Source organism: Mesoplodon bidens (assembly GCF_964165515.1).
Source record: "Mesoplodon bidens genome assembly, chromosome: 15".
NCBI lineage: Eukaryota > Metazoa > Chordata > Mammalia > Artiodactyla > Ziphiidae > Mesoplodon > Mesoplodon bidens.
In genome coordinates this window covers 27,626,673-27,650,743 of record NC_138171.1, presented here as the reverse complement: position 1 = coordinate 27,650,743, position 24,071 = coordinate 27,626,673, and the positions used below count along the sequence as shown (strand labels likewise).

At 50.0% G+C, this 24,071-nt stretch overlaps 1 protein-coding gene across 5 annotated transcripts; it reads right to left on the bottom strand.

The window, feature by feature from the left end:
• Window positions 1–723: 723 nt before the first annotated feature.
• Window positions 724–20,010, bottom strand: RBCK1 (RANBP2-type and C3HC4-type zinc finger containing 1). Of its 5 annotated transcripts, none has more exons than XM_081257787.1 (12): window positions 19,202–20,010; window positions 18,006–18,150; window positions 11,034–11,127; window positions 10,725–10,923; window positions 9,420–9,541; window positions 9,168–9,341; window positions 7,695–7,975; window positions 6,634–6,745; window positions 3,750–3,929; window positions 2,923–3,021; window positions 2,437–2,541; window positions 724–1,431 (listed from the first exon to the last, which is right to left on the bottom strand). In XM_081257787.1, exons 1-12 carry the CDS (start codon window positions 19,221–19,223, stop codon window positions 1,351–1,353), a joined length of 1,614 nt encoding a protein of 537 aa, XP_081113913.1. In that variant the 5' UTR covers window positions 19,224–20,010; the 3' UTR covers window positions 724–1,350. The 5 variants fall into 5 exon arrangements, with proteins under 5 accessions (XP_081113913.1, XP_081113912.1, XP_081113911.1 ...); XM_081257786.1 differs by having other exon boundaries at window positions 2,437–2,580; window positions 7,695–7,939; XM_081257785.1 differs by having other exon boundaries at window positions 2,437–2,580; window positions 19,202–20,005.
• Window positions 20,011–24,071: the final 4,061 nt, after the last annotated feature.

Genomic DNA, 24,071 nt, shown 5'->3' with positions numbered 1-24,071 from the left:
CCCCGCCCCAATGACATGCCCCAACTCCTGGAACCTGGAGTCCACATCTTGAGTCACAGAGACGCCCTCCGCCTGTTGTAATGATGATCCACATCCCGGCTCAGACAGTGTGCTGGCCTTCAAAGTGGGGGGTGGGAGGGGTGTTGCAGGGGTCAGAGAATGAGGTAAAAACAGAATGGATGCCCAGAACCGTGTTTTATTAATCTCTGACCAGCACAGAGTGGGCATAGTAAACAGCACTGGACCAATACTGTGACATCTTGTCTGAGATGTTAAAAAGTAGGATCACAATTTCACCCGCAACTGCAGCAGGTTCACCTCTTCCTGAAATATCTCTGTTCTCCAACACTGGATGCCCACTGAGAGGTCAGAAGTTTGCAGCAAGAATTTCCTGCCAGCCTGTAGCTGCTGCCTCGGCCCCTCCCTCCCTCCCCCTGAAGCCCACGCTGACCTGCAGACCCCACCTTGTGGACTCTCAACACACTGCAAGCTGCCTGTCCAGGCCAACGTTGACCCACAGCATCCTGCCCCTCGAGTGGGCGCAGAGGTGCTCAGTCCAGTGCAAGTATCCCAGTGCTCAGCCGCACCTTTGTTCTACACTGACAGGGGCCAATCCATCAACTTTTGGCTGCAATTCCCAGAGAGCTTGGGATCCTGCCTGTCTCCGTGTAGAGTCGCGGCCCATGACCCTTTTGCTCCCTCTCACGACATCACACTCATTCCTTCCTGGAAAACCATTTTAATTAGTTTACACATGCAGCAAAGAGGGAGATACAGAAGCTGGGCTGGCTGGGCTGTCTTTACAAACTGCCAGGTCTCCCTCTTGGCTCTGAGCAGAATTAGCAGCAATTCTAAGAGGCCCCAGGCCTCCAACAGCAAAGCCAGAGAAAAGTCACCCCCAGAAAGCCGACGGAGGAGGTGGTAGGCTGTGAGTGCTCAGCGTCCTGCAGACAAGGGAGGTGGATGAGGGAAGAGTGGACTCACATGGGGCTCTCAGAGGCTCCATTCAGCAAGGCCTCCGGCCAGGGCTGTGTTTAAGGCTGCGTTAGGCAGAGATGGGAGCCACAGAGAGGAGATGAAAGGTCTGGCTGGCAAGCCCCAGGGGAAGGGCAAAGGCACTGGGGCAGATGCAGCCACGGACAATGGCCAGCTCAGGCAGGGCCTCTGCAATGCCCACAGCAAACAAGTCCATCCACACAGCTCAGGGGCCTTGGCCTCTTCAGGGCCCCTGTCTCAGCCAAGCACAAAGGCATCTCCCAGGCCAGAAATCAGAGCCAAAGCACCAGCCCTGCCCCACAGCAGCTTGCAGATGTGGGGCTGGGTCAGCATGGGGACCAGGCCATCCTCAGCTCAGTGGCAGTTCTGACAGCTGGGGTGGCAAGGAGCCCCATTCACCCGGCAGCGGCAGCCCCCGCTGGTGTCTCCCGGGCCCTAGAGGATGAGCGGGGAGAGGAGAAAAGGTCAGGACAGTGAAGACAGCGGGCTCCTTCCCCTCTGCCGTGCACTCCATCACACCCCCAAAGCACAGACTCCCACCCTGGGCCTTGGCTCGGGCACATCCTCCTGCTAAGATGACCCTCTCAGCCCCAGCTACCAGATGGAGGCAGCCGTTAAGGCCTTTCGGGGCTCCCATAGCAGCCTCAATTATGTGGTCTGGCTACCCACCCCTAGACCTGGAGCCAGAGAGGACTTGATGGATTTTTGCATATTCGGGGTGGGTCAGCACACTGGCGGCATGCGAGTGTGTTCCTTCCGCCTCCACCTGTCTCACTGTCTGCCTGTATGGATAACGCCGAGCCCCAATTCCAGGAACACTCCTCCCAACGACAGCCACCATGAACCACCATGCGCGTGCTCACCATGTGACAGATGCACCGCGCTAAGCACTGCTCTTTCATTTTTTCATTTGATTCTGACAACAAACCTGAGGCCCAGCTATCATCTCCACTTCACAGATGAAGAAACTGTGACTCAGAGAAGGGAGTAACAGCCTAACCACATGGTCAATGTGTGCCAGAGCCAGGGACCCACCCCTCTACCTTTGACTCCCACCCGCACCCTTGGCCGCTGTCCTATAGGGCAGGGCTGGGCAAACATTTCTGTAAAGGGCCAGTTCCCTGAGTCTTTGCCGGCCAGCTGGTCTCTGTCTTTGTAGCGCAAAAGCAGCCACAGACAGTATGCAAACGAATGAGCAGGGCTCCCATAAAACTTTACTTATGGACACTAGAATTCGGCTTTCATATAATTTTTACATGTCATGAGATATTCTTTTGATATGTTCAACCATTTTAAAAGATGTAAAAAACGTTCTTAGTTCACCAGCTACACAAATGCAGGCAGTGGGGTTAGAACTGGCCCATGGGCTGACCTGTCCAATCTCTACTCTCAGGCACCCTCCCACAGCACCCCTGAACCCTCTGCTCCCTGGGGACTCACCCCGGGGCCCCAGCGAGGACCCTTGGTGACCCAGCAGATCTCGGTGTGGCAGACAGTGCAACGGATCCAGTCGCAGCCATCCTTCTTCTGCACCACGATCTGGCACTGTGGGCAATGCATGGCCTCGCCCTGCTGCAGCATGGTCTGCAGCAGAGCAGGTGCTGACCTTAGGCCCAGCCCCACTCCCTGGCCCCCGCCCCACTGCAGAGAGAAACCGGCCACCCCGCTGAGTCGCAGAATCACTCTCCCATGCTGCTCCACCCAGGCCCGGCTGCATGCAGCCTCCTCTCCCATGCGTCTGCAGTCTCCTCTCTCCACCCGGACACTCCTGCTGCTCGCCACTTGTCCTGAGTCCCATCTCTGGATGGGAGTGATGCCAGCAGGTGCTCAAGCCTCCAGGGCTGGATGAACCACAGCCCTTTCAGAGAAGTCCCCATCCCTCCCCAAAACTCAAATCCCGAGCCCTCAGCCTTGACCCAGCCTCACCCTCAGCATCTCCGTCGTCTGCCGGGCAGCCACGTCGTTCTGAGCCCGCAGGGCCAGGTCGTCTTGGTACTCCTTGCAGTTCATCTGCTCGTGGATGGCCTGCAGCAGGATGAAGGGCTCGAGGTGAGAAAGTTCCCCAGGGAGTTAGAGAGCTGAGGACCAGAGCAGGCATCCACATAAGCACCTAATGCTTCTACATGGTGTGACAGAGCCTTCCTTTGTAAACCACGTACACCCTGAGGCCAGGGAGGTGAAGCCAGGGTCATCACATATGGTAATAATCATATATACCTATTTATTTTAATTCCTGACAGGCACAGAAATCCCTAAACCGCAGCCCCTCGTCGCCAGCTGTGTTCTGCCCTGGTTGTAGGCCTAATGCTCTAAGAGTGAGCTTGCAGGGCTGCGAGCAGGCTCAGCCCTGCCTACTCGCCCAAGACCAGTCTCTGTTGTGGTCACCTGTTGAGAGGATGAGGGCAGGGATGGCCTGAGGTGAGGGTCAGGCAGGGCTCAGTTCAGGACAGGAGTTGACACTCCGTCTGGGGCTAGGGCTGGGGTTGGTCTGTGACGGATCGGGGTTCACCAGAGGCCAGGATCGGGGCTCAGTCTGGGGCCAGGATTATTCAGAGGCTCAGTCCGGGCTCAGGGCTCAGTCTAAGGCTTAGGCTCAGATCAGGGCCCAAGCCAAGCCTGGCCACTGACACACAGCTCTAAGTCATGGCAACCAGGTCAGTATCCCAGCTCCCTTCCCAGGAGAACAAAGTTGGAATGGCAGCGGGCTCCTGGCAGGACCAGAGTGACTGGGCAGTGTGGCTCCCTGTCCCCACCTTGCAAAGCAGGCAGTTGACGTGGAAACACACAGGGCAGGTGAACTCGTTGACATCATCCTCAAAGAAGCACCATCCTTTGCAGTCCAGGGTCTTGCAGTGGTAGCTGAAGGCACTGCGGTTTTCTGCAATGGAGATGCCCAGGTCCAGAAATCGCTGGTAATCCTCGGGGCTCAGGAGCTGCCGGCAGACCTCAACCTTGGTGCTCTGCGTTCAGAGCACCTGACACTGTGCCCCCCTGGCCACCAAATATCCCTCAGGAAGCCCCCGACCCATAAAGTCCAACATAGCAGTGTTAAAAACTCCGTTCAAAAAGTGGGTTAAGGGAATTCCCTGGCAGTCCAGTGGTTAGGGCTCTGTGCTTCCACTGCAGGGGGCATGGGTTCGATCCTACAAGCTGAATGGCTCAGCCAAAAAAAAAAAAAAAGGAAAAAAAAAGTAGGTTAAAAGTTCTGGAGCTGGATGATTGCACAGCAATGTGGCTACACCTAATGCCACAGAACTGTATACTTAAAAAATGGTTAAATGGTAAATGTTATATATATTTTACCACAATCTTTTAAAAAGGAGAAGTGGACAATAACAAGCAATGCCAGGAAGATGTGGTTAAACTAGCATCCTGGTACATAGCACTCTGAGAAAGCCATGTGGCAATAATGTTTCAACCATCCCAAACTTTTCTGACCCTTTGAGACTTATTCTACTTCTACAAGTTTATCCTAAGAAAATAATATACAAGAAGGAAGAGACACCATGCAAAATGTTCCCTGAAGCATTCCTTACAAACTGGAAGGAAGTATTAATAATTATTAATATTAATCATTATTGATATTAATTATTAATAATAATTCCAGAAACTGGAATTATTCAGAGAGGAGAACTAAACAGGATGTATGCCATAGAGATTTACAATAATCTTTAGAAAGGTTTTGTAGCAAAATAGCAAAAGCTGTTGTCCCTACATTGGTTACAATGAGGTAAAAATCATGCCTATGTTCTATATCTTGACTGAGTGGTAGTCTTAAGAGTTACATTTGTCAAAACTCATCTAACTGCATGCTTACAACGGACAAATTTTATTGTTTGCAAGGTATACCTTAATAGTTAATTTAAAAAGAAAAAAAAAAAAACATGTCTACCCAGAGACACCAAAGGAAAGAAGAGAAAATGCAATCAGAGATTTTCTGGGATGGCAGAGTTGGTGGGTGATTTTTCTCTTTGATTTCGGTTCTGGTTCTTGTGGTTTAGGCATGTTTTTTGTAAAACAACCTCCACTGCATTACTATGCTGATCCCTGCCCCGTCCTCTTTCTCTGCCACACTTGACTATTCTCTGAGGCTTCGGTCAACCTCCAGGGGCTCCAGGGAAGCATGAGCCCTGCAGCTCCTTGGCAGGAACTCTGGCCCCATCACAATGCCCCTTGGCAGAGGTGGATTTTACAGGGAAAGCCTCTGGGCAGCGACTGTGGGTGCCAGGACATATGGAATGATCTATGTCTTGGGGCCTCTGCAGGCAAGAGCAAGGAAGCCAGAGCTGCCCTGCTCAGGTGCCCCACAAACAACAGTTAAAAATGGGGCTTCTCTTAGTGTAACGGCTGGGAGTTCCCAAAGGCCCACCCCTTCTGTCTGCCCTTTTTCCCCTGAGGCAGAACCCCTTAGGCGCCAGGAAATACTTGGTAAAGTTTAGGGGGTTCTGAGAAGCAGCATCGTAGGAAATAGGCAGAAGTGATGTGGAGACGGGGTCTTGTATATGCGGTGGTGGGGGTCTCTCATTTGGACCTCAGCCACCTTTGGCCCTGCCTCCATGTTGGCCTGGGAATTCCAAGATGCCCAATTCTGGGAAGGCCATTCCCCAGCAGTTTAAAAAGCAATGATCAAGTCCAACAGTCCACTTTACAGATGGGTAAATGGAGGCGCAGAGAAAGGAGAGCACTTGCTCAAGATGACCAGCAGTCAGGGGCATAACTCGATAATAATAACATTAATAATAATAGAAAACACACACATGCAGACACATACAGCCCTGTGAAATGTTGCTGGAGGAGTGGCCCCTATTGGTTCATGTCTCCCCAACTCCACACCCTGGGGTGGTTCCCTCCCACACAAACTCTGGGCTTAAGCATGTGACCTGCTTTGGCCAAAGGGACAGGAGCAAGTGAGTAGCCTTGGAAAGCGCTCCTGCACTGGCTGCTCTTGGATCCTTGAGACACCAGCACGTGGCCAGCCGGGGGTGGATGAGACCAAAGTGGAGAGAGGCCCTGTCATCCCAGCCATCACAGGTAAGACCATCACACCAGTCCATGACAGGGGACCTGCCAGCTACGCCCAGCTGAGCTCTGCCAGGCCCAACCTGGACCAGATGAATCATCCAGCTAAGCCCAACCCAAATTGCTAACTTGCAGATTCATAAGCTAAATAAATGGTGGTTGTTTTGAGTCTGGAGTAATCTGTTACACAGCAGAAGCTAACTGATACAAGGGCTAACTGATACCATGTATCAAGCACTACTCCAAATTCTTTACACATGTCTTCCACTATAATCTTCACAACCCTTGAAGTAGAAACTCTCTGACCCCAACCAAGATGAGAAAACCGAGGCACAGAGAGGCTGCGTATCTGACCTGAGGTCATCAGGCCATCTGGCCACAGAATTCCCCCCTACTAACTGCTCTGCTGTCTTTTCTTCAGAAGGGTGTTTTCTTTACTAGGTATTTCCCCTAGTTCCTGTCCTGCCCACCCCCTGGGCCTCCAGCATCCCACACAGAAAAGGCTCTTGATAAATGACCGGTGCCTGAGACTGGGACTCTCAAACTGGTTCCCACCTGCCAGCTCAGGGCCCAGTTCCCTGGGACAGGGGGTGCGCCCCTTCCTCCCACAGGCCTTACCGCCCGGATCTCCCTCTCCAGCAGTTTGCCCGAGCAGGAGTAGGTGTTGTCAATGAAGGGGCAGGCAACCTCGGCCTCCTGGCTGTTGAGGATGGTGCCCTGTAGACACTCCCTGGGGGAGGTATGAAGGGGCAGGGAGGTTAGGGGTCATCTGAACCCCATCCCCCAGGACTCCATCCCCCAGGACTACAGCCCTCACATGGTGAGGCCTGACCCCAGGCGGGCTTCTCCTCAATACCTCCCTTCCTCCCGATCCCTCCCACCAACCCATCACTTCTGTCCCTCCCACTGCCACCCTTATCACTCCGGCCCAGGTCCCATCACCTCACCTGCAGGACTGCAGGAGCCTCCTCCCTGGGCTCCCTGGGTCTACCATGTCCCTCCCTGAAGCCTCCCATCCCATCCCGCCCAGAGCAAACCTGAGAGCCCCGGTAACTCACCCTCCCTAATACCTCTCTGTCCCCATCCCCTAACTCCCTCCATCCCTCTGCTCCAGCTACACTGACCCCTTGCTGCCACAGGCAGGCCAGGCACATACCCACTTTGGACCCCCTGGTCTGCTCAAGTGCAGCCTCCCTAGGGGCTTCTCAGACCTCTTGTAGGGCAGGGCCTCTGTTACTTTTATCATAATCCACTGGTACTTAGCATTTGGTACAATTTACAATTATATCAGTGATTATTTGATTAACACCGGCCTGTGCACAGGAATGTAAGCTTCAGGAGGCGGAAAATGAGCTCTTTGTTCACTCCTGGATCCCCAGGCCTAGCCCAGTCCCTGGCACCCAGGGCAGCTCATCAAATGTGTGCTGTGAAGGACGACACGTTCTCCACAGCCCAGGGCCAGGTGTGGAGTCTCAGACGGCAGACTGTCCACCAGCGAGGGTCAGGGTGGGGCTGGCACGGGCTGCCAGGCCAGAACCCAGGCCTTACATGGGCCTGGCGGTTGTGTGGAAGGTCGCATGCTCTGGCGACAGAATGCCTGAGCTGTGCGGCCTCGAGCAAGTTGCTGGCCTCTCTGTACCTCACATTCCTCCTCTGCAAAAAGGGGAGAGAGTGCCTACCTCGCAGGTTTCTGTGGGCGTCCAAGGAGATGTAAGAGCACTGCGCCCCACCCCCTTTCAGCCATGGGTACTGCGCAGCCGTGAGGAACTACATCGCTGGGGGTGGGGTCAGGGCCGCACCTGCAGAAGGTGTGCAGACACTCACGCAGCACCACGGCCTCGCCGGGCGCCAGCACCGAGTAGCATACGGGGCACTCGGTAGGCTCGCTGTTCAGCACCAGGCTCCGCTGATCCAGTTGCACGAGCTGTAGGTAGTTCCCCTCCTGCTGCTGCTGCTTCCGCTGGGCACACGGGGGTGGGGCCGCGGGGCGGGTCAGGGTCTCAGGGGCGGCAGAAAGGCGCAGGACCAGGGGATGGGTCAAAACTGCCGGCTGGGGAGGGTTGGGGGGGAGCAGGATCCTGCGGTGGGGGTACGACTGGGCAGGCTGAGGTTAGGTGCAGGAGATGCTGGGAAGGGAGGGGCCGGGAGCGGGGCGGGGCGGGAGGCGAGGAAACAGGCAGGTGGGGTGGGGGTGGAACAGGAGGCAGGCCAGGCACTGGCAGGTTAAGGCTGCAACCTAGTGTCAAGCCAGGGAGCGATGGCGTTTGGAAAGGAAGGGGCCAGGGTCTGAGCGGGGAACCAGGAGTAGCAGGGCTCCCATCTCTGCCAAGAAGCAGGGCAGGGCTAGGGCCAGGGGGGGTGAAGGCAGAGCCGGGTCAAGGTCACAGAATAGGTCAGGGGTATGGGAGGTGGTGATAACGCGAGGGAGCAGAGCAAGGCGGGAGAGAGGACAGGGTCCGGGCCAAGGCTGTAGATGGGGCCAGCAGTGAGGTCATGGCCGGGGTGGGACGAGGGCAGACTGGGTCCAAGTGGGGGATGGGAGCATCCGATCAGAATGGGGGAACGCTCAGGGTTAGGTATCTGTGTACTCAATGCGTGTGTAACATGATGGGGGTGGGACTGTGGGAGGAGCAGGACAGAGGGCTGGGTCAACCTCCCAGGGAGCGGTGAAGGGCTCGGTCCAAGATCCTACGAAGTCTGGGTGGGCCACAGCCAGGGAGGAAGGGGAGGTCAGGAAGAGTAGGATTCAGGATGAGGTCAGGGCTGAGTGGAGCAAGAGCGAGGTCACAGGCGGACAAAGGGGCGGCGGACGGGGCAGTGGTCAGGGTCTCAGCTAGGATGTTGGGGTCAGAGCCCAGTACTCTCGTGTGCACAGTGAGAGTGTAAGTCAAAGCCAGGGGCAGCGCCACAGCCCACTGGTGGGGGGAGCGGGGCAGATAAGCCTGGATGTGCATCACAGCCGGGGAGCAGGGTCCTAGCGACAGGATGAGCACAGGGAGAGGCCGGTCACAGTCAAGTGCAGGGTCACCACCAGTGGTGTGATCAGGAGGGGGCAGCAACAGGGGGAGGAGCGGCAATGTGGAGGTGCCTCCCTTCCTGGCCTACGCCTCCCCCGTCCAGTCTGCAGGTGTCTGTCCAGGGTCCACGCCCACCTGCTGGTACTGGCGCAGCGCCTCCTCCTCGCCGGCCAGACGCGCTCGCTCCTCCTCGTCCGGCTGGTACGAGGCGGGGACCTGGTAGGCCTCGGGCCGTGCCCGGCAACACATCTCGCAGCCGGGCCGCGTGGGCTTGTTGATGAAGGTGCAGCCAGGGCACTGCCAGCCCACCTGGGGGCAGAGGGGCGGTGAGCGCGGGAAGACGAGACGGGCGGGTCGGGGCGCCAGGGCGCGCGCTGGGCAGCTTACCGGCGGGGGCTCTGGCGCCGCGTCGTTCCGCCCCCGCCCCGGCTCCTGGGGGCCCCCGGGCTTCGGGGCGACTGGCTCCAGGGGGCCCCGTGGCTGCAGCGTGAGGTCCTTGAAGCCCAGATCTGGGGAGGAGGGTTCAGGGGTGCGGATCCCTGCAGCCCATTTCGTCCACACCCTGGGCCAGCCAGGAACCCCGGGCCCTGCACTGACCGCCCCCCCACCCCACCCCCTTCTATCTCCCTCCTTCCGGAAGAGCCTCCAGCTCGGTGGTCCTAACGGGTGGGCCCAGACCTGGCCGAGTGCCCTGGCTCCCAGGGGTCAGAGTCCCTCCTCCACCCACGACTGCTCCTGGGGCCTCCCAGCTTAAAAACCCTGCTTGAAAACTGATCTCCTGTGCTCCTAAGTGTAGCACCTAGAGGGACGGACAACACTTCTGAGGTAGTCCTGCCAAAATACTGAATCTGAATCCATTCATGAGGGCACATGGGACAGAAAAACAAAAAACAAAACTGGCCTGGACTCTTCAAACAACAGGAGAGCCAAGGGAAGACAGGAGACCAAGACTGAAAAAGACTGAGAGACACCGAGGCCAAGGGCCAGGTCTTTTACTATAAAGGACATTAGTGAGATAACTGGTAAAATTTGAGCAAGATCTGTCCATTAGGTCAATGGACGGTATCAATGTTAATTTCCTAAATTTGATAGGTATATGTAGTACGAAAATGACCCTTTTTTTTTTAAAGGAAATACACACAAGTATTTAGGGGAAAGGGACAACGTGTCTGCAACTTACTCTCATAACAGTTCCAAAAAATTACTTATGCATAAATAAATACTGCGAGAATGATAAAGCAAAACAAATGTAGTCAAATGTTAATATTTGGGGAATCCACATGAAAAGCACATGGGAATTCGTTATACAATTCTTTATACAATTTTGCAACTTTTCTGTAGGTCTGAAATATCTCAGAATAAGAAGTAAAAAATTTAGAATAAAAACTAGCTATTATCATGTCCAATTTACAGATTTAGAAAACTGAAGAGCTGAGATGAGAAGAGACTTGCCTGAGGTCACACAGCTGATAAATGCCAGGGCGGGGACTGAACTCAGCCCCTCTCCCCTAGACCAGCTGTTCTCTAAATGGTTCCCCAAGTGGCTCCTTCCTGGGGTGTCCTTTGTCCTCTCTTCCCCACTACGGATAAGGTCCTCCAGGCACGTTCCTGACGAAAGCCCCTGGGCTCTGCTGCCTGCTCCCTCTCCCCTACAACCTCAGGAGCGCACGCCGCTCCGGCGCAGAGCCTCACCCTCCAGCATCCGCAGCTGCCGCTCCCGCTGCAGCTCCTGAGGGTTGAGTGAGGTGTTGCAGGCTGACAGCAGATAGAGGTAGGCGCAGGCCCCGTTCCGCCGCACCCCGTGGGAGTGCAGGGTCTCCTGGTCCCGGGCCAAGCGCTGCCCAATCACCCACTGCTGCAGGGTTGGCGGAAAGCCATAGTCCAGGAACACCTGGCAGGGACGAGGCAGAGGGAGTGTGGGGAGGAAGGAGCGGAGTAGAGAGAGGCAGGGCGAAAGGGGGACCTGCGCCCTGACGCGTCTTCCTTTTGCCCCTCACTCACCATGTCCTTGAGGGAGGCCACCGTCATGTCAGGCCGCACCGTGAGCCAGATAGTGACCGTGTGCATCTGCGCATCCTCCACGCTCACCCACAGCCTGCGGGGAGGGCAAGGGGCCGCAGGTCCAAACTCAGCCACCAGCCAGCTCCTGGATTCCCACTCCCCTGTGCTTCCTCCTGGATCAGAACTCGCTGCTTAGGCCCCTGCAATGGCTCCACATGGCTCTCAGAATAAAATCCAAACTCACTGTGGCATGGCAAAGGCCTCCGTGCTCTGGCCCCTCCCAAGCTCTCCAACCTCTTCTATTATTGGCTATTATTGGCTCCTTAGCCAAACCACAAGTTATTAACTGTATGCCAAGACTCTTCAAAGCACTTAACGTGTATTAACTCATGTAATCCTCTCAGGTACTGTTGTCACCCCTATTTTAGAGATAAAAACAGGAGGCACAGATAGGTTACAATGGCTCTGCCAAGTACACAATTAATAATTGTTAGAGGCAGGATTTCAACCCAAACAGTATTATTCCACAGAAAGCGGTTTTAAACACCAACCTTCTCAAAGATGCTCAAACGTTTTTGGAAGACCAAAAGCATGAAAAGGGAGGGCTAAGACAAAAAAACAGAACTGATCCCAGGACACAGAAAAATTAGGGTGTAGAACAATAACAGGAAAGCCCACTTAGAACCTCCAGAGTGATTTGGGAAAATGCCGCATCCTTAAAGCAAGAACAGCAAGAAACAATCAGAAAATGAGGAAGAATTCCTGTGAAGGTAACAGTGACTCCTTACTAACCTAACCTTCAGGTCAAACTACAAGTTCACAAGGAAAATGAGAGATATTAAATTACACCATGAGGAGGCAATTCATAAACTCAGAATGTGGGAGAATTCTGGAGGTCAAAGACCAGGTTTCTTAAAAAAAATTAATGGCACTAAAAATAGGGAAAGTGAATAAAAGAGACTCAGACAACATTAAGAAATGCTATTTGATCTCCTTTGGCTCCTGACTGGAACAAACCAACTATAACAAACACTAACGAGGGAGTTACAAGTGGTCAGGACTCTGGGGACCCAGGTTTAATCCCTGGTTGGGGAACTAAGATCCTGCAAGCCATGTGGTGTGGCCAAAAGAGAAAAAAAAAAAAACACTAACGAGATAATCAAGGAAAGTTGAATATAAATACCGTATTAGGGAATTTTAAGTAATTATTGTTAATTTTTTAGGTGTAATAATGGTATTGAGGTTATTTTTTAAGTCATTTTTTAAAGACATATCAAATTACTTATGAATGAACTAAAATCTGAGACTTGCTTTAAAAATACTCCAGAAAATACCTCAAAATTCCTCAGGATAATGATTTTCAACACCTAGCCAACTATAAGGGAAATAAGAAATTTTTAGACGTGTATAGATGCCAAAAGTTTACCATCCACCTCTCCACATGAAAAGTTTTTGAAATACAAGAAAAAAAAAAAAAAGAATAGCTGAGTCTGATGCAGGAGAATGGAAGAAAAGTAAAGGAAATTTAAAGAAGGACGAGATCTTAACCTTCAAGACATTCTTCTTCAAGCAACAGGGGTTTTGAAACATGAAAGTGCATAAAGTTTCAACTGCACTACTTATTCTACACTGAGTAATATTTCCATAATCAAAATACTATAAATGCTATTTTAGTGGGTTTACATTTTTAGAATCAACCTAGAGGCAAAGCATAGAAGTCTGAATTTTACTTAGGAAACAAAATCTAAAAGCTATAACCTTAACACAAATAACAGAAATATACAGTTGGAACCCTTATATCTAATGTCATCAGGATCAGTCATGATCAGTTAGTCAGAAAAATCGTTAAAGCAGAGAACTGCAAAAACAGCTGCAGACTTTAACACTTAATTTTACCTTACAGGATACAAATGCACATTCAATGGCCAATCTCTAGGTAAAAGGCCAATGGCTTTTTTTGAGTACAAATCTGCTACTGGAGTTCCCCATGATTTTTTCTTTTTGTATGAACCACACGCATTATACATGGTCTATGACTTCCAGTATCAGCTTCTTTAAAGTGGAGCAAAAACTTTCACTCTCAAAGCATCTGAGTACAGAGCCCTTCTGGATTTTTACCATATTTTTTACAACTGTCCCACCCTAAAATGATAACAGGCATTTTTGGTGCCTCATCTCTATCTTGTCTTTCTAAAGCAATCAACTCAGTTTTCATAGACACAATTCTCTTTTAGCACTCATGTTTTATTGATTGATGTAACAGCTAATTAAATTATGCTGTGGCAGTAACAAGTACAACTGATATAAACAAGCTGTGTGTAGTGGTATGTTTTATAGCAGAAACTACAGTGCCATTTAATATTCAAGTATTTTATTTAAATCAAATGGCCAATTGATCGACAGATGCAGTGCAATCCCTGTCAAAATCCCAGCTGACATTTTTTGCAGAAATTGACATGCTGATCCTAAAATTCATATGGAGATTCAAAGGACCCAGAATAGCCAAAAAAATCTTGAAAGAGAAAAACAAAGTTGGAGGACTCATGCTTCTATTTTAAAAATTTACTACAAAGCTATAATAATCAAAACTGTGTGTTAGTGGCATAAGGACAGACATATAGAGCAATGGAATAGAAATTAGATTCCAGAAATAAACCTCAGATTTATGGTCAATTAATTTTCAACAAAGGTGCCAAGATATTAAACAGGGACAAAATAGTTTTTTTAACAAATAATGCAGGTACTTCCCTGGTGGCACAGTGGTTAAGAATCCGCCTGCTAATGCAGGGGACACGGGTTCAATCCCTGGTCCGGAAAGATCCCACATGCTGCTGAGCAGCTAAGCCCATGCGCCACAGCTACTAAGCCTGCGCTCTAGAGCCCACAAGCCACAACTACTGAGCCCTCCCGCCGCAACTACTGAAGCCCAAGTGCCTAGAGCCCGTGCTCCACCAACAAGAGAAGCCACTGCAATGAGAAGCCTGCGTACCACAAAGAGAAGCCCGTGCACCACAATTAAGCCCATGCACCGCAACGAAGAGCAGCCCCCACTCACCGCAACTAGAGAAAGCCTGTGTGCAGCAACAAAGACCCAATGCAACCAAAAATAAATAAATAAATAAATTAATTAAAAAAAATAATGTTGTGATAACTAGATATTCACAAGCAAAAGAATGAAGTTGGACCTCACACCATATACTAAAATTAACTCAAAAGGGATCAAAGACTTAAATGTAACAGCTATAACTATAACCTCTTAAAAAAATAAAGAGGGATACACCTTTATGACCATGTATGAGGCAGTGGTTTCTTAGATGACGTCAAAAGCGCAAACAACAAAAGAAAACAGATAAACAGTCCTTCGTCAAAATTAAAAACTTGTGCTTCAAAGGACACTATCAATACAGTGAAAAGACAACCCACAGAATGGGAAATGAAAATATGTGTCCATTGTATACATATACACCACATTTTCTTTATTCATTCATGGTCACTTAGGTTATTTCCATGTACAGTATATATACACAATGGAATATTATTCAGCCATAAAAAGAAGGAAATCCTTCCCTTTGCAACAACATGGGCATTGAGGTCATTATGCTAAGTGAAATAAGTCAGACAGAGAAAGACAAATACTGTATGATCTCACTTATATGTGGAATTAAAAAAAACCGATGTCAGAGGAAAAGGATAGACTGGTTGGCAGGGTGGGGGGTGAAGGTGGTCAAAAGGTACAACTTCCTGTTTTAAGATAAATAAGTTCTGGGGAAGTGATGTAAAGCATGTTAACATAGTTAACATATATTTTATCATATATCTGAAAATTGCTAAGAGAGTAAATCTTAAAAGTTGTCGTCATGGGCTTCCCTGGTGGCGCAGTGGTTGAGAGTCCGCCTGCCGATGCGGGGGACGCGGGTTCGTGCCCCGGTCTGGGAGGATCCCACATGCCGCAGAGCGGCTGGGCCCGTGAGCCATGGCCGCTGAGCCTGCGCGTCCGGAGCCTGTGCTCCGCAAGGGCAGAGACCACAACAGTGAGAGGCCCGCGTACCACAAAAAAAAAAAAAAAAAAAAAAAAAAGTTGTCGTCACAAGAAAAAATTATTTATCACTATGTGAGGCAATGGATGTTAACTAAACTTACTGTGGTAATCATTCCACAATACATACATATATTAAATCATTATGTCATACACCTAAAATGATTCTGAGGCTCAATTTCCAACCTGTGGAAGGGGGAGGAGGGGGAAGGCTTCCCACACACCACCAAGAAATTTTCAGACACCAACAGGGCTCGATTCTGGCACTCTCTACCCAGAGACAACGTCAGCTCCCACAGGTTGAGGGCTCAGTCCTACAAGACTGCCCCACCACTTCACACACCAGTTGAAAGCCCAAGTTGTCACCTGTTCTCTGACTGACTGGCTACAGGTTAGGGATTCCAACGACCTCCTCCTTGGGTTTGATTATTTTGCTAGAGCAGCTCACAGAACTCAGAGAAATATTTACTTTCTATATTACTGGTTTATTATAAAAGGCTATAACAGCCAGATAGAAGAGATGCATAGGCAAGGTATGTGAGAAGGGGTGCAATTCTCTCCAAATCTCCAACCTGGAAGCTCTCCAAACCCTGTCTTTTTGAGTGTTTATGGAGGCTTCATTACATGGGCATGATTGATTAATCCACTGGCCACTGATGATCGATTCAACCTCCAGCCCTTTTCCTCTCCCCGGAGATCAGGGTGATGGGACTGAAGTTTCCAATCCTCTAATCACAGGATTGGTTCCTCTGATGACCAGCCCCCATCCGTAGGTGATCTAGGGGCAGTCCAAGAGTCACCTCACTAACATAACAAAAGGCACCTTTATCATTCTCATCACTTAAGAAATTCCAAGTGTTTTAGGAGTTCTGTGCCAAGAACAGGAAGAAGACAAATATATATTTCTTATTATAAGTCACAATACCTTAAACTAACTATATATGTCAATTATATCTCAATAAAACTGGGGAGGGCTTCCCTGGTGACGCAGTGGTTAAGAATCCGCCTGCCAATGCAAGGGACACAGGTTCGAGCCCTGGTCCGGGAAGATCCCACATGCCACGGAGCAACTAAGCCCGTGCGCCACAACTACTGAGCCTGAGCTCTAGAGCCTTCAAGCCACAACTACTGAAGTCCGTGCACCTAGAGCCCATGCTCCGCAACACAAGAAGCCACCGCAATGAGAAGCCCACGTACAGCAATGAAGACCCAACACAGCCATAAAAAACTGGGGAAAAAAATATGTCCATATAAAAACCTGGACACAAATGTTCATAGCAGCATTGTACATGTTAGCCGAAAAAGTAGAAACAACCCAGATGTCCATCAACTGATTAATAAAGAAAATATGGTATATCCATACAATGGATTATTATTCAGTCATAAAGAGGAATGAAGTTTTGATACGTGCTACAACATGGATGAATCTAGAAAACATGATGCTAAGTGAAAGAAGCCAGACACAAAAGGTTATATAGTGTATGACTCCACTTATATGAAATTTCCAGAATAGGCAAATTGCTAGAGATAGAAAGTAAATTAGTGGTTGCCTAAGGTTGGGGGGATTGGGGAAAAAAGGTAGGGAGATAAGGAGTGACTATTAGCAGGTATGGGGTTTTGGGACTTCCCTGGTGGTCCAGTGGTTAAGACTCCAAGCTTCCACTGCAAGGGGCATGGGTTCAAGGGGCACAGAGCAGCAAAAAAAAATTAAAAAAAAAAAAAAAAGGTATGGATACAGGGTTTCTTAAAAAATGTTCTAGAATTGGGTACAGTGATGGTTGCACAACTGTGAATATACTAAAAGCCTTGAACTATAAACTTTAAATTGGTGAATTGTTTAAATTGTTGAATATGGTCTGTCAATTATAGCTCAATAAAACAAAATCAAATGGGATCCACCATTGAAAATTAATAACTGTAAAACTATTGTCTTACTCGACAGCAGGAAAAAAGCAGGCAAAAACAACATTTATTGAGTGATTAACATGTGCCAGGCACTGTGCTAAGCATTTCAGCATCAAGTTTAAGCCTCCTGGCGCAGACTAACAGTATCCATTAACCCTTGCCTTGAATTCTAGTGGAATACCTGGCTGTATTTCACAGCCTCCCTTCAAGCTGAGTGTGGCTGTGAGAATAGGTTCTGGCCTTGGGAGTTAAGTGGAAGAAGTGCGTGCAACTTTCTGAGCTCTGTTCTTAAGATGAGAGTGGGAGGGGGTGCCCTTATTCCCTTCTTCCTTCCTGCTGACAAGAATGCTGGTGCAATGGCTAGAACTGGAACAGCCATTTTGGACCATAAGGTGAACCTCAGAATGGAGGCCATGAATGGCATAATAACAAGACAAAAGCATGAGTCTCTGAGGACTGCAGGGAGCAGAGCCTCCACATCTGGACTCTGTACCATCAAACCTGTTGATACCACTGTTAATATATTTCTTTCTGTTGTATGAGACCTAACACCCTAATACACCTCCTAACAATTCTAAGAACAGCTACTAATATTGCCTCATTTTTTTTTTTTTTTTTTTTGTTGTATGTGGGCCTCTCACTGTTGTGGCCTCTCCCGTTGCAGAGCACAGGCTCCAGACACGCAGGCTCAGAGGCCATGGCTCACGGGCCCAGCCGCTCCGTGGCATGTGGGATCTTCCCGGACCGGGGCACGAACCCGTGTCCCCTGCATCGGCAGGCGGACTCTCAACCACTGCGCCACCAGGGAAGCCCAGCCTCATTTTTTAAATGAAAGAAACAAACTCTGAGAGGTGAAGTGACCTGCCCTAGATCTCAGAGTTGATTTGTAACAGAGCTGGGGTTTGAAGCTAGGTCTCCTGACACCAGAACCTGCCATTAAGAATAACTTAACTGTTCTATAGGCAAGACTATATCGCGGCCCACTGGGGTTCAGGAAGCCCTAAGTCCCTGGTCAGCTACATACTCCTCACCTGATATCCTGTGTCGGGGAGACCTCAGGCTTCAGTTGCACCTTCAGGGGCACCCGTTGCTCTGCCAGCCATATGGCACACTGCATAGCCACCTGTTCATCCCCGCCAGCCACTGCTCGGGTGAGGCTCTGGGCCACCTCCTCAGCTGAAATCCACAGTGGAAGCAGGTTAGCACAGGGTTTATTTTTCAGGAGCTGGGGTTAAGGGGGTGAGGAAGGAGGTGATCCTTTGTACATGCTGCTTCCTCTCTGTCTTCCTGGTGAACTCCTACGTATCCTTCAGCACCCAGCTTAAAAGTCCCTTTTCTCTGGGAGGCCTTCTCTCTCACTCCCCACTCCCCCTCCCTGCTCATTTGGTTCTGTTTTCCCTTCATACTCCCAGGTCCCCCCATACTTCCACTCATTTATACAACAAACATTTACTGAATTCTTACTGTGTGCCAATCACTGTCTCAGAAACAGTGAATAAGATAAACAGGGTCCCTCTTCTCATGGACCTCCCAGCCCAGTAAGAAGACAATTAACAAAGTTAACAAAAGAAAAAGATTCAGACTGTGATCCATGCTGGCAAGGAAATGAACAGGGTAAGGAAATCAGGGAAAGCCTCTAGGAGGAGGTGACATTGAAGCTGAGACCTGAAGGAGGAGAAGTTGGGTATGTCAAGACCCGGTTGGGCAAAAGTGTTCCAGGTACAGAGAAAGGGAAAGGCTTTGGGCAAGAAATGGCTGGATTAGAACAGAAACCGGTGGGGCTCCAAGCATTATGACCAAGGGGCCCAATGGGGGAAGGCAGAGGTCAGCGAAGCCAGCAGGCCTGTGGGCCACCCAACTGCTCTGGGCTTTGTTCTAAGAACAAGGAGCACAGGAGGGTATGTGAGCAGGTTGGTGACATGACCTAACTTAAGTTCTCCCACGCTGGGTGGAAGGGGCCAGGGGGAAGGCAACGGCCCCTGAGGTCTGCTCCCTCACCAGCCTGGGCGGTCTCCTGTGTCCTCTGGGAGCTCCCTACACCCTTCCTAACAGAGCTGGCCCACTGAGGCCTCAGGGGCATCAAATAAATGAATGACAAGAGGCCCCTGCAAGGAACCAGGCCCCAAGGGAGGAAACTGAGGGGCAGGTGGGTAGAGGGACGACAGGGTTAATGCCCCTCCCCCTCCCCCCCCCCGAAGTTTCTCAGTCGCCTCCAGGCTGTGCCCACCTTTCTTGATCTTCTCGTCCATCTGGCGTGGTTGTGCCCATCCCCCCAGGCGGGGGCTGCAGCTCCAGGGAAATGCCACCTCCCGGTCACTTGCTAGAGGACGGGCGACCACGAGCAACTCAGTCCAGGCCGGTGACCTCTGGCGCGGCCCAAGCCTTCTTTGTGCCTCGGTGTCCCCGGTGGCAGTCGGGTAGCATCACACTACCCGAGGACCGGGGATGGGGCCTGGGATAGGGAACGGGCCGGGACCCCGCGTGGGAGGTGAAAGGGGCTACCAAGCCAAGTCCGCAAAGGGCAACAGAGGAAACGGGACAGGCCTGGCTGCGGGGAGGGACGACGCACAGCCGGGGCGCTGCGAGTCCCCGAGGAGGGCCTCCCCTTTTCCCTGCTGGGGAAAAGCGCCCTCCGGGGCGCTGGATTTCAGCCCAACTCTCTCCCCCGCGGAGCGGCCCCTGTCAGTCAGGAGAGGGAGGGGAGCAGCCTCCACGGAAAAGAAAGTGAAAGTGGCGGCCCCGGAAGTGGGGCGGAAGAGTCTCGCGGGATCCGGGTGTCCCCGCCGTTCCGGCGGCGGCCTCTGCTCCGGATCTCGGCGGTCCGGGGCGCTCTGTCCGGCAGCCCGAGGCGTTCCCACCCCGCCCCGGGCCGGACCCGGACTCTTAGACCCTCACTCACCGGAGCAGCCTAGCCGGCAGCGCCGCGGGAGGGGTGGGGGAGTGGGCGGGGCCGGGAGGGGCGGGGAGCGACGAGGAGACCGCCCCTGCTCAGTCCAGCTGCCAGCACTGCGGCGGGCAGGCCGGTCCTTGCTCCTTTTGCAGAAGAAATAGAGGCTCTGTTTGTTTCTGATCTGCCTGAGGCCACGCAGCCGGTTTTAAATCCAGGCCGGACGGCCTCAGGAACCCACCCTTAGCCAGCCGGACGCTGCCTCTCGGCGGTCACTCTCCACCTTTTGATTGGGCCACTAATGAAGTTTGTTTTCACTGGGCACAAGCTGGAAGCTCTTTGCATCCTCCAGTCTTCCCACCCCTGAACTTTTCTCCCACCCCTCATCCCATAGATCAACAGATCCTATGGGCTTGGCCTGCACGATAGTTCCAGAATCTGTCACCTCTCACCTCCTCCACCCCCCATCCCAATCCACCTCCATCCTTTCTCCTCCGGTGTACTGCACCAGCCTCCTCATTGGGCTCCTTGCTTCCTCTTTTGGTCACTACAATCCATTTTCCACCCAGCTGCCAGAGGGCCCTGTTAGAATCAAGCCGTGCCACTCCTCAAAACACTCCCAATAGCTCCCATCTCACTCAAAGTAAAAGCCGAGGTCCCCCCAAGGCCTGCCGCCGCTCCTTCTCTGACTACTATCCTCTTGGCTCACTCCACTCAAGACCCATTGGCCTCCAGATCCTGGAACAAGGCAGACACACTCCCACCTCAGGGCCTTTGCACTTGCCATAGCCCAAATATCTTCATGCATTGCTCTTGCCCTTTATTTTGGGCTTTCCCAAAAGTCTTCCCTGTCCACTCTATCTGAAATTTCACACACACACACACACACACACCCCCCTAAATCTAGCATTTTATATTCTCCTTCCTGGCTTCATTTTTTCCCAAAGCATGTATTACTATCTAACAACATATTTTACTTCTTTATCTTCATTATCTTTTGACTGTTTCCCTCTTCTAGAGGTGAGGACTTTTGTGTGTTTTGCTCATTGCTGTGTTCCTGGTGTCTAGAACAGTTTCCAACACATAATAGTTGCACATGGATTACGTTAAATGAATGAAGGAATCTCAGACTTTCATCTGGGATCAATTTCTTTTTGCCTGAAATATATCCCATAAGACAGAGGTTCTCAGCCTGAGCTGTATGTTTGAATCACCTGGGGAACTTTTAAAAATCCTATGCCCAGGTCACATCTCAGATCAATTGATTCAGAATATCTGGGGGTGGGTCCAGGCATCAGGAGTTTTTAAGCTCTTTGATGAGTGTAATGAGAAGCCAAGTTTGCGAACTGTTGTTTTAGAAGTCCCTGTAGGGTGAGTCTTCTCGTGACAAACTTTCTTGGTTTTTGTTTGAAAAATCTTTATTTAGACGTCACTCTTGAGAGACGTTTTTGCTGGGTATAGAATTCTAGCTGGCATTTCAGCACCTTGAAGACAACATTCCATTGTCTTCCAGCTTCCATTGTTGCCGTTAAAACATCTTCACCTGTCAATCTAACTGCTGTTCTTTCTTTAAATAGCTTTATTGAGAAATAATTTATATACTATAAGATCTACCCATTTAAAGTGTACAATTTAATAGTTTTTAGTACAGAGTTGTGCAACTATCACCATGATCTACTTTTAGAACATTTTAAAAAAATATTTATTTTTATTTATTTGGCTGCGTCGAGTCTTAGTTGTGGCATGCAGGATCTTTGTTGCAGCATGCGGGATCTTTCGTTGTGGCGCGCGGGCTCTTTGTTGCGGCACATGGGCTCTCTAGTTGTGGCATGCAGGCTCAGCAGTTTCGGCACATGGGCTCTCTAGTTGTGGCGCACGGGCTCTAGAGGGTGTGGGCTTAGTTGCCCTGTGGCATGTGGGATCTTAATTCCCCAAACAGGGATTGAACCCACATCGCCTGCATTGGAAAGCAGATTCTTAACCATAGGACCACCAGGGAAGTCCCTAATTTTAGAACATTTTTACCACCCCCAAAGAAACCCTGTACCCATAGCAGATACTTTCTATCTCCTACTCTCTAACCCCCTCTGCACTAGTCTACTTTTGGTCTCTATAGATTTTCCTGTTCTGGACACTTTATATAAATTTAGTCTTACAATACGTGGTTCTTTGTGATTGATTTCTTCCATTTAGCATAATGTTTTTGAGGTTCATCCATGTTGTACTGTTGTTCTCTTGAAAGTAATCTCTCTGGTTTTTTTCCCTCTGACTGCTTTTAAGATTTTTTTCTTGTCTTTGGTGTTTTCACATTTTCACTATGATGTGTCTGTGTGTAAAAATTTATGGAGTCTCTTGCCTCTGTGATTAATGTCAGCTTTCTATCTCACTAGTTCCCTCTTTAGCCGCATCTAATCTGTGGTTTAACCCATCTGTTGAATTTTTTATTTTGGTTATTGTGTTTTTCATTTTAGAAGTTCTTTTAGGTTTTCAAATCCACTTTGTTACTTGATATAGTTTCCTATACTTTGGCCATAGTTTCAGACTTGCTATATATTTATTTAGGCACATTAAACCTTTCTGTTTTATAATGTCTATCTGATAGTATTGCTGTCTGAACTCTGAGTGTCTGTTTCTGCTGGTTTTCACTCCTATTGCCTTGTTTTCTTCTTCTGAGCCTGCCGGTTTATAATGGTCACGTTCGCCTGAGCCCTGAAGTCACCAGCACAAATTTGTACTGAAGGCAGACACGTTCTTTCAGGCGTTCTGGTCTTAGCCTTCGTCCTTCAAGGGCAGAGCTGGCATTCACTTCGGACATTTTTCATCCCAGTGGGTAGACTCTGTAGTCATTCAAACCTGGGTTCAGTCCCATAGTTACACTATCTGTGTGGCCCTGGACAAAAGATTTCCCCTCTCTGGGCCTCAGTTTCTCCCTCTGTACAACGGTGATCATCATTGTCCCTCCCTCATAGGGCTGTTTTTAGGATCTGTATCAGTTATTGGTTATTGATACATAGCAAATTACCCCAAAACTTAGCATCTTAAAACAATAATAAACATGTAGATCTCACAGAGTTTCTATGGGTTAGGAATTCAGGAACAGTTTCTTAGGTAGTTTTCGGCTCAAGGTCTCTCAGAGGTTATAGTTGAGATGTTGGCTGGGGCTTCAGTTATCTGAAGGCCTGACTGAGGCTGGAGGATTGACGTTCAAGAAAGCCCACTCATAGGCCTGGTTGGTGCTGGTTATTTGCAGAATATGTAAGTTCCTTACCACATATATCTCTCCATAGGGTACCTGAGTGTCCTAGCAACATGGCAGCTGGCTTTTCCCAGAACAGATGATCCAGAAGAACAAGGCAGAAGCCATAATATATTTTATGGCCTATACTTAAAGTCATACTCGTTTATTTTCACAGTTTCCTATTAGTTACACTGTCAGCCCAGCTCAGGGTAGGAGGGAACTATACAAGGGCATGGATACCAGGTGTTGCAGATCATCGAGGGCCATCTGGCTATCACGTATCAAATGAGATAGTGCATATAAAGCACTTAGAACCATGCCTGGCATGTAGTGTGTGCCCGTAAACATTAACCATCCCTAATAAGTGTCCTGGCTCTGCTGTAGGCATGTAGGATCTACACAGCAACCACTTTCATTTACAAACATTTATTGAGCAGCTCTGTGTGCCAGGCACTGTTCTTGGAGCCAGGGAGACAGCTGTAAACAAAGCATATCCTTGGACTTATGAAACTCACGCAAACAAATGATAGAGAAGGTCCTGCCAGGTGGTGCTAAGTGCTGTGCAGAGCCACAAAGCCAGGTGAGGGGAGAGAGAACAAGGAGGGAAAGAGGGCTACATGTCTCTCCCCAGGATGCTGGTACAACTAAGGTGGTGGCTGAGATTTTGACCTGATAAAGCCCCCCACATCTGTGAGCCCATCCTAGCATCACAGGCAGGTAGAATTTATGCCCACTTTACACCCATTTGCAAACAACCCAGAGAGGAGCTAACATGAGCTCTCTGAGTCCCCAAGGAGGCAGGATTTCTCCAAACACAGAGGTTCTCCAACTCGGATGCTCAGCAGCATCACCCAGGGTGATTGTTAAGATGCAGAACCCCAAGTGTTCTAACTCGCTAGGTCTGGGCAGTGTCCAGGGATCTGTATTTTAAACAAGCACCCTAGGGGACTGACTGACCACCTCTGAGAACCC

Coding starts and splice junctions, on each gene's coding strand:
- RBCK1 (XM_081257785.1), bottom strand. CDS start 19,223: ATGGACGAGAAGATCAAGAAAG. Junction 9,542..10,724: donor GCAGCTGCGGATGCTGGAGG/GTGAGGCTCTGC, acceptor CCTCCTCCCCAG/ATCTGGGCTTCAAGGACCTC. Junction 3,022..3,749: donor TCAACTGCCTGCTTTGCAAG/GTGGGGACAGGG, acceptor ATCCTGCTGCAG/GCCATCCACGAGCAGATGAA.